The sequence below is a fragment of the Aulonocara sp. 'chitande type north' Nkhata Bay genome, linkage group LG23 (genome assembly GCF_057382095.1).
Source record: "Aulonocara sp. 'chitande type north' Nkhata Bay isolate Kocher_YH1m ecotype deep benthic linkage group LG23, A_spYH_male_GT1.1, whole genome shotgun sequence".
NCBI classification, from domain to species: Eukaryota; Metazoa; Chordata; class Actinopteri; order Cichliformes; family Cichlidae; genus Aulonocara; species Aulonocara sp. 'chitande type north' Nkhata Bay.
The window spans coordinates 10,921,445-10,931,298 of NC_141365.1; the positions used below are offsets into that span (position 1 = coordinate 10,921,445).

At 38.6% G+C, this 9,854-nt stretch overlaps 1 protein-coding gene across 1 annotated transcript; it reads left to right on the forward strand.

Annotated features, from left to right (window-relative positions):
* Positions 1-4,520: 4,520 nt before the first annotated feature.
* Positions 4,521-7,370, forward strand: LOC147301256 (chymotrypsin-like elastase family member 3B). The gene is made up of 8 exons (XM_086281944.1): positions 4,521-4,571; positions 4,679-4,767; positions 4,850-4,947; positions 5,100-5,228; positions 5,385-5,521; positions 6,612-6,754; positions 6,868-7,020; positions 7,169-7,370. The coding sequence occupies exons 1-8, from the start codon at positions 4,529-4,531 to the stop codon at positions 7,184-7,186; spliced, it is 810 nt and encodes a 269-aa protein (XP_086138070.1). The 5' UTR covers positions 4,521-4,528; the 3' UTR covers positions 7,187-7,370.
* Positions 7,371-9,854: the final 2,484 nt, after the last annotated feature.

Consider the following 9,854-nt stretch of genomic DNA (forward strand, 5'->3'; position numbering starts at 1 on the left):
AAACAGACTTGATTTGAAAGGTGACATCTTTTGTTTCCTGAAACTAGACAAAAATACCTGTCTATTACCCTTTTTATTTTATTTTATAACTTTTCACTGCAATTTTAAATATTTTATGAAGCCCAAAAAGAGAATGCAAGTCAGGGAGGACAACTTAAGGATTTTGGTTGTCCCAAAATCTCGGCTAAAACATAGAGGAGAACGAGCCTTTTCAATTATGCCTCCCAAACTTTGGAATACGCTGCCTTTAAATATTAGACAGGCATCTTAGTTTCCTGTTTTTAAGTCGCTTTTGAAAACACATCTTTTTTCGATAGCGTTTAGACTGGTGTGAGTTGATATGCTTATTATGTGTATTATTATGTGTTTATGTGGGTGTCAGTGGTTTTTATCTTGTGTTTTACCCCTTTGTTTCTGTACAGCACTTTGGGCAACTTTTTGTTTTTAAATGTGATATATAAATAAATTGGATTTGGATTTGAATAAACAAAATAAGCCAAACAGAGAGATAGCCGAAACAAAAAAGAAGAAAACAATTTCACACCATCGAACCAAGTTAAGAACACCTCTGAGGAGGTAGGCATGCCATTGTCAAGATCTATAATCAAAAGACAATCTAATGCTTGGAAATAAGAGGGTTTATGACAAAGTGAAAAACACTGCATGCTTTACCAGGTAACATCTATACAAACCTGTCCAAACCTCTGGACAGAGCAAAACAAGATTAACTTGTACCAGAAAAATTGATGAAGAACTAAAGAAACTACTGATGATCCAAAGCATACCACATTATCTGTCAAATACAATAGCAGTAATGCTATGGCATGGGTCTGTATAGCTGCCAATGGAACAACTGATTATTGATGATGTGACTGCTGATAGAAGTAACAGGCTGAATTCTGATGTGTATGAGGATATTCTCTCGGCTCAGATTCAGTCAAATGCAGCAAAATTATTGGATGGTGCTTCACACTGCAAACAGATAATGATCCAATGCTATTGCAAAAGTAATCAGAGTGTTTCCAAGGCAAAGAAATTGGATATTATCAAATGGCCAAGTCAAGTCACCTGGCTTGATTTCAACCCAACAGAGCATGCTTTGCAATTACTGCAAAGTGGACAAAAGTGGAGAAAGAACCGCAAACATGAAGCACCAGTAGGTGGCTGCAGTGAAGACTTAGCGGAACATCGCAAGGGAGGAAAAGCAGTATTTAATAATGGCCTCGGTTTCTAGACTTTTAAAAACATTCCTTATGTTTAAAAGGATGTTGGTCTGTCCAGATGCGTTTGACCCTCTAAAAATGGAAGGACTTACAATTAAAAACGGATTCAAAATTGATAAAAATTCAAAATTATAAAGTTACAAAAATTGCAAAATTACAAAAGTTGTGTCTCTGTTGAACAAAGTATGATTACTGTGACTGTACAGGGAGTGCAGAATTATTAGGCAAGTTGTATTTTTGAGGAATAATTTTATTATTGAACAACAACCATGTTCTCAATGAACCCAAAAAACTCATTAATATCAAAGCTGAATGTTTTTGGAAGTAGTTTTTAGTTTGTTTTTAGTTTTAGCTATTTTAGGGGGATATCTGTGTGTGCAGGTGACTATTACTGTGCATAATTATTAGGCAACTTAACAAAAAACAAATATATACCCATTTCAATTATTTATTTTTACCAGTGAAACCAATATAACATCTCCACATTCACAAATATACATTTCTGACATTCAAAAACAAAACAAAAACAAATCAGCGACCAATATAGCCACCTTTCTTTGCAAGGACATTCAAAAGCCTGCCATCCATGGATTCTGTCAGTGTTTTGATCTGTTCACCATCAACATTGCGTGCAGCAGCAACCACAGCCTCCCAGACACTGTTCAGAGAGGTGTACTGTTTTCCCTCCTTGTAACTCTCACATTTGATGATGGACCACAGGTTCTCAATGGGGTTCAGATCAGGTGAACAAGGAGGCCATGTCATTAGTTTTTCTTCTTTTATACCCTTTCTTGCCAGCCACGCTGTGGAGTACTTGGACGCGTGTGATGGAGCATTGTCCTGCATGAAAATCATGTTTTTCTTGAAGGATGCAGACTTCTTCCTGTACCACTGCTTGAAGAAGGTGTCTTCCAGAAACTGGCAGTAGGACTGGGAGTTGAGCTTGACTCCATCCTCAACCTGAAAAGGCCCCACAAGCTCATCTTTGATGATACCAGCCCAAACCAGTACTCCACCTCCACCTTGCTGGCGTCTGAGTCGGACTGGAGCTCTCTGCCCTTTACCAATCCAGCCACGGGCCCATCCATCTGGCCCATCAAGACTCACTCTCATTTCATCAGTCCATAAAACCTTAGAAAAACCAGTCTTGAGATATTTCTTGGCCCAGTGTTGACGTTTCAGCTTGTGTGTCTTGTTCAGTGGTGGTCGTCTTTCAGCCTTTCTTACCTTGGCCATGTCTCTGAGTATTGCACACCTTGTGCTTTTGGGCACTCCAGTGATGTTGCAGCTCTGAAATATGGCCAAACTGGTGGCAAGTGGCATCTTGGCAGCTGCACGCTTGACTTTTCTCAGTTCATGGGCAGTTATTTTGCGCCTTGGTTTTTCCACACGCTTCTTGCGACCCTGTTGACTATTTTGAATGAAACGCTTGATTGTTCGATGATCACGCTTCAGAAGCTTTGCAATTTTGAGAGTGCGGCATCCCTCTGCAAGATATCTCACTATTTTTGACTTTTCTGTGCCTGTCAAGTCCTTCTTTTGACCCATTTTGCCAAAGGAAAGGACGTTGCCTAATAATTATGCACACCTGATATAGGGTGTTCATGTCATTAGACCACACCCCTTCTCATTACAGAGATGCACATCACCTAATATGCTTAATTGGTAGTAGGCTTTCGAGCCTATACAGCTTGGAGTAAGACAACATGCATGAAGAGGATGATGTGGACAAAATACTCATTTGCCTAATAATTCTGCACTCCCTGTATGTGGACATCAGCTGCTGGTTACAACCTAAAATTATTTACAGATTTTAATGTCAGCAAAAAAAAAACAAAACACAATTTTCAACTTTACAAAATTAATTAAAAATTTAACATCAACCAGATATTTACTGTGGTTTTGTGTATGAAGTGACAACCCTAACCCTAGGCAAGTTATGCAACTACATTTTTTCCAACAGTTAGAAACTGCTTTTCCTATTATTGCAACACCATATAAATGCGTAATTATGTGTGAAGTCTTTCTATTTTTATATTAATGGATTTCACTTAAGACTAGCTATCTAACTGCACAGGGGAAAAACAGGTTTCATAACAGTCTGCCTGCAGCAAACCTTTTAAGACTTTAGACTAAAAGTTCATTTAGTGTTATTATACGAGCAGACTCCCAGTTGTAAAGGAACTGTTAAACTATTTCTCTTTCAATGTGTAATTTTAAATGTTAAATAATATCTAGAGGTGTCAAGAAAAATGTGTACCCCCTTAATACCTGGTGAAGGTGGTCATGTTTTACATTCAAAGGCTCCACAACAGTGACAAATTTGAGCAATCTTTTAAGATTGCTCAAGAAAACGCATGTTACCATTGTGCTTCCCGTTTCTTTTGTGTCTGTGTGTGTAGTGTTGAAGTAATTCAACACAAAAAATTGTATGGATTAAAATAGAAGTCATATAGTTATGCACTGTAGAATTACTGTGCACTATGTCATTATATGGACTGGAAAAGTTATAATAGAGTAGAGGAGTATTTAAGTTTTTGCAAATATATTTAATGTGTTTAATAATAAAAAACAAAACTGGTGCATGCGCCTGGTTAGTAGTTGACCCTGTCCAAGGCTATAATTATCCTCTGTTGCCTTTATTTAACAGCTGTACTTGGATCAAATGCTTTACCCACCCAGACAGTTGTTTAGATTTTTTTTCTTTTGGGGTCAACCGCTTTTCAGGTTTTGCGGCGCTATGCTGGAATTACTGTATATGTTTAGTCGTCATACTAGGAGGAAATGTGTGACTGATGGCAGTCGGGTGGGCTGTAGGTTTGATGGATCATAATACATTATATTTGACTAAACAGTCAAAAAGTATAGTGAAGACTTTGCTTTACATAAACTAACTCAAAATGTTCGCTCAGTCTGCATAATGAATACTTATGGTCCTAAAATGATATTTTTTAGATACACGTTTCATATTATTACTTCATTATTTTTAATATAGAACTCATTTTTTTACACTTTAATATCATTATTATTATCTCAAAATGCCTAAAAGCGTTTTGAGTTCCAGCAAATTCAAAGTCTGTTGCACTATTTTCACAGTAAACCACCCATTTGTCCCTATCAGCAGGCAAGTCAGCAAAGACCAACTAATGCATCTGTGGAACAGGAAGGTTTTTCTCAGCTACAATCAACAGTGAGACTGATAAAAGAGTTTCACAAGTTCAGTGTAATCTGCATTTGGGTTGATAGAAACACTGAGCAGGTATAAAAGAACTTCCCCGAACTGAACTACCTCTCACAACGACAGCATGCTGCAGACACTGGTCCTTATGCTGCTACAAGCAGCATATGGTAAGTAGTTTGGTCTGGTTAGAAAAGGGAAAAGTAGTTCAATTCTTACAAAAGACAAAATTCAGATACAAATTACATTTTAGTTATATAATCGAATATAATTGTAGTTTTTAGTTGTGGTACACCTGCTGTCCAGCCCAACACTGGTAGGGTTGTAAATGGAGAGGATGCCCATCCGCATAGCTGGCCTTGGCAGGTAATTACAGTTTGTTAATGTTTAATGTACTTCAACTATTGTTTTGTTTAGAATTACTAAATTGTCAGCTTCTTTTTCTCAGATTTCCCTGCAGGTGAAGCACGGCAGTCGTTACCATCACACCTGTGGAGGGACTCTGGTTGGACCTCGCTGGGTACTGACCGCTGGACACTGCATCTGGTGACTAGCTAAGCTTGATCAAGGGATGAGAGTTTAGAGCATAAAGACAGAAGTCGGGGACTGTGTAAAAAGCACACCAAAAGAACTCTGGCATTCAAAAGTATAAGGAGAAGAAAACTGATAAATCCTAAATGGTCAAAACTGTCTTACAGGCCAGGAGATGTGTACCGTGTGTTATTGGGAGAACATGACATGAGCCAGCAGGAGGGAACTGAACAGATCATAGATATTCTGCGCATTGTTGTCCATCCTAACTGGGACATCAACCATGTCTCTGATGGGTAAGTACATTCTGAAAGCTGAAGAAAATGCATTTCAAAAAGCAACCGCTCTCACACAAGACTATAAAACAATCTCGAAGAAGCATTTTAGCTGGTTTAAGAGATGCCTCCTTTCACCTCCTCGATCAGTAAAAATCTATGATGGTTCTCTTCCAGGAATGATCTTGCCCTGCTGAAACTGGATAAGAGCCCCATTATGAATGACAGCGTGGGCATTGCTTGTCTTCCACAGGCTGGAGAGATCCTCGCCCATGGAGCCCCGTGTTACATCACTGGCTGGGGAAACCTTTACAGTACTGTCTCTGTCTCTTTTATGTCATGTTAATAACTGCAGGTCATTGTCTTGTTCCATCTGTGTGAAAAGGTTCAATTTTAGCATATGCAGTCTGCATTTTCTGCTAATTTTGGGTAGTAATACCTTTTGTAAAAACCATGTAACTGAAGTCTCTCTTTCAAGTGGTCATACATTATGGTTTAGCAAGGAATGGGACATGCTAGCTAGCAAAGGTTTTCAGGGAAGAATGTGTTCAGTGAAGTTACAAATCATAGACTATATACAATAGATGGCAGTAGGCTCTGGAATGCCAACAGTAATTAGCAAGTGTTTGCAGACAGCCTCTTCCTTAATCACTGTGGGTGATTACAGCAGTCTGCCAGTAAAGAAAACAATCACATGGAGGATTTTAGTACAGAACACTCTTTTCAATCAATGTATCCATCCCTAAGATAAATAGTTTGCAACCTTGAGCAACCGTTTCCCAAATGGTTGGTGAATATACATTTTTCATGACATCGATGCCAGACCACTGCTGAGCAATGTGCACAATGTCATGTAAGAAACCTCAACAGAAGTCAGTGAGAAGGCAACCTCTCACCTGATCCATCCCCATGAGTTTAGAGTTTTAATTACTAGTTTAAGTCTGATTTCAAAAAGCTAAGATGATGGCAGCAAAAAGCTTGAGAGCTCAGAATCAGGCATTCACAAACCAGTGGGTGATGTCAAACCTTTGTACACAGTGTAGGAGAAAACAGCAGTGCACATGTGCAGTGGATGCAGTTAAACCAAGAAAACACATTTGGCTCATGCAGCCACGTGTTTATGATGTCTAGCTTGCTAATATTGCCCAAGGATGGCCCTGCATGCAGACGTAACTTTAGTTTAGAAAAGGTTTCATAACACATTTGATGGACCTGCCTAATAAGGTAATGAGTAACTGCTTTTGGTGCAAGTATAAATAATAAAGCTAATTAACTGCATGTAGTACTAGTAACAGTAATGAGCACTGGCTTTCAAACAACTTGTCTGATTCCGCCTGATGCATGCAGTATACAGTGTGTTGTATTTACGCGTTGCTGAGCAGCTCTATCCTCTCTGTGTGTCAGCTCATGGTCCCATGCCTGATAAACTGCAGCAGGCCTTGCTGCCTGTGGTGGAGCACAGTGTGTGCAGCCGCAGCGACTGGTGGGGGATCAACGTCAAGAGCACCATGATCTGTGCAGGAGGAGACATCGTATCAGGATGCAATGTGTGTGAAGCATCAAAAGAAAGCAGCTTGTACCTGTCAGAACTGAATTACCTGCAGTGAACAAGGTCAGCTACTTCATGCACCAATCCTTCCTCTGCCTCTTTGTCTCTCAGGGAGACTCTGGCGGTCCTCTTAACTGTGTGGGTCAGGATGGTAGGTGGTATGTCCAGGGTGTAACCAGCTTTGTTTCCTCCCGTGTTTGCAACGAAGTGAAGAAGCCCACAGTCTTCACCCGTACCTCTGCCTTCACCGAGTGGCTCAGCGAGGTAAATTAATGCCGCTTTCCATTCTGTTCAATCTATAGAGTTTCCTCTTCCGTGCATGAGTCTGTCTGTTGAGAAACAAATGCATTTCAGCCAGTGCCACTGATAAATAAAGTATTTCATCTGTCAATAAATCATCTTGTTTCTTTAGGTCATGCTGAAGTACTGAGGATCTGCTGGATACCAGCTGATCAACTCCAAAAAATAATGAGATCCCAAGTCAATATTTCTCCCTACACGGGGTGATCTCATTTACAGGTTACACATTACAATCAGAATTTTGTAACAGCTCCAAAAAAAAATCCAAAACATAAAAAAAAACATTCCATAATAAAATTTTCTTAAAAATGAAATACTTTAAATTGCTGTTTTCTTCATTCCTGCATTCTTGTCAAAATCACCGACTGTAAACAACCACAGTAAGCCTTCATGACAAGAACTGCAGTTTCCATGTCTTAAAAAATTTACAGGAAAGGTGCAAAATGAATTCCTGTCTCTGCAGCAACACTTAATACTTCACCTCTCCTGCTGTGTGATAAGAAGAAAGAGGAATGGATTCCCATCAGTGTGTGTGGAGGACTTATGAATCAGCATTTCCTATCAATCACTACCAAGGTCATCCAAGTTTCGGCACCAGTGAATATACTGGCTGATGGGAGCTGAGCTGGAAAGCAGGCCTTAACATCAGATAAATAACAGCAATCGGTTACCTTGATGCACGGCGCTGGTGGTCTGCTGCATCAGATAACAGGAGCGTTTTGGGACACTTTTGACAAACATTCATCCAGTTAATAAGACCAGACTTTCTTATTTTTAGCACAACAACAATAATAGCTTGAGTGAAATTTAGTGTTTCTACTTGTTTAGGCATCTTTGACATCTAAATGCAACTTTGAGACAATGTAGACACTGGCTTTAAGAATTTATGTGCACATTTGTATTTTATCATGTATGCAAAAATACATTTTAAAGATAAGGGCATGTTTTTAATATCTGGGTGAGCTGATGGCTTCAAGACTGACAAATAAAAATATATATATATTATAGAAGTAAAGCCTTCAGAGTATCGTCTTCAGCATTTAAAGTACCCTGTGTGATTGAAATCTGGCAACTGGCTTATTTATAAGGTTTTCCAACTTATTTGATAATGATAAAATCTTTGGTCCCACACACAGTGCAACTGGAGCCATACCCTTGTTGTGGGATGAAGGTCCAGTAATGAGAGTGAAGCGATTTCTAATGATTCAACCAGAAATTGAGCCAGCCCCAGATAAAAAAAAAAGACTTAATTGAAAAGAGACTGATCCTTAATTATTTAAAAAAAAAAAAAAAAAAGCTAATGCAGGAAGGCAAAGACAGGTAGCATAGTAACACACATGAGAAAAAAAAAACATCTATAAAGACACGGCCAGTAGATATACACAGAAGAAATGAGACACGGGTGGAAACAATTAAGACGGGACAGAGAAACGAGAAAGGGTGGAGGCAACAAAGTGGGACACGAAACCACACTGAGTAACACCAACCATGAGAAAAAACATCTTTTAAACTTAGGCAGTAAAAAAAAGGCAAAAACTTAAAAGTAATAGGCAAGGAAGCATATGGGCAACACACAGGTAACTAGATACACAAGTTCATTTATATGGAGCACATTTAAGCACAACAATCAGTGAAACAATTAGGAAACACTGGGGGAAAACAAAATCACAAAACAGCAAGACAACATAGTTAAAAGAATAATTAAAACATAATTACAAAACACAACCAACTGTTAAAACAGTTACAGAACTTTTTTATCTAAATTTCTTAATATTATCCAGCTAAGACTAAGCCAGTTTTGCCCAGGCCTCACAGCACCTCCTCCAGGTTTGACAGAACACATGAAAAGGATACTTCTTGTCCTTCTCACTTTGATCTCATGTTTCCATAAAGCCTTTTCTGGCTTCTATGGAGCTATTATCTTGTAATGTAGCCTCTGTGATTCTTGTGACTCTTAACTTGTCGCAGACATTTATGAATTGTGATAAACCTGAAGTAGATGCCACAGAGTGTTTATCTTCACAGCTCGAAAACAACCTTCAGCTGTTTCAGCATCTGCATTCACATCTAAATATTAAATACTAATATTAAATACACTTAAAAGTACATCTAACGTGTGTAGTTCAGCTGTTATGCTGCAGATGATAAACTTTTAATTAAATTAAACGTTTTAATTAATTTCCCGATTGTATTTTTTATAGTGTGTATTTAAGTTACACGAATAAAACGTGTCTCTAAAAATAAGCTTCTTCACAAAACAAGTGCACTTCTATAGAGCGCATACTTGTGTTTCTACCGGCAGGACTGTTGTTGATCGAGTGCACACAGAGCAGAAAACAAGTAAACACTTATTAACCCTCACTTCAAATTCATACAGTGAGCTCAGCCTTAAACAAACACTGTGTTAACTGTGTGAGACCAAACATTAAGGCTTCCAGGTTTGCTTTTAACCATGACACCAAGGCCAACCTTTTGGCATTTATATGTCCCCATCTACTGGTACACGTGTGAACTTCATTTCATAGAAGCTCCATCCTGGGGACAGAAAAGAAGAAAAGAGGATTAGGACAGATTGTGCATTGACTCCTGAGGGGGGAGACCTGTAGACACAATGTGAAAATATTTCATCGCTGCATGTTATTCAGCTAAATTTTCTCCAACAGTAAATGTTTGTGTTGCGTATAAAGTTTTTATGGTTCATATTATGAAAGCGGCCCCTTTCTCATGGATGTCACATAGCATAATGTCAGCTTGATTCATATTCATTTATTTATATTGCATGTGAGAAATTAATGAAA

Bases quoted from the DNA above. Each gene is read 5' to 3' on its own strand.
- LOC147301256 (XM_086281944.1), top strand. From the start codon at position 4,529: ATGCTGCAGACACTGGTCCTTATGCTGCTACAAGCAGCATATG. The intron at 4,572-4,678 runs GTAAGTAGTTTG...ATATAATTGTAG, and splicing joins GCTGCTACAAGCAGCATATG to TTTTTAGTTGTGGTACACCT. The intron at 5,229-5,384 runs GTAAGTACATTC...GTTCTCTTCCAG, and splicing joins ATCAACCATGTCTCTGATGG to GAATGATCTTGCCCTGCTGA.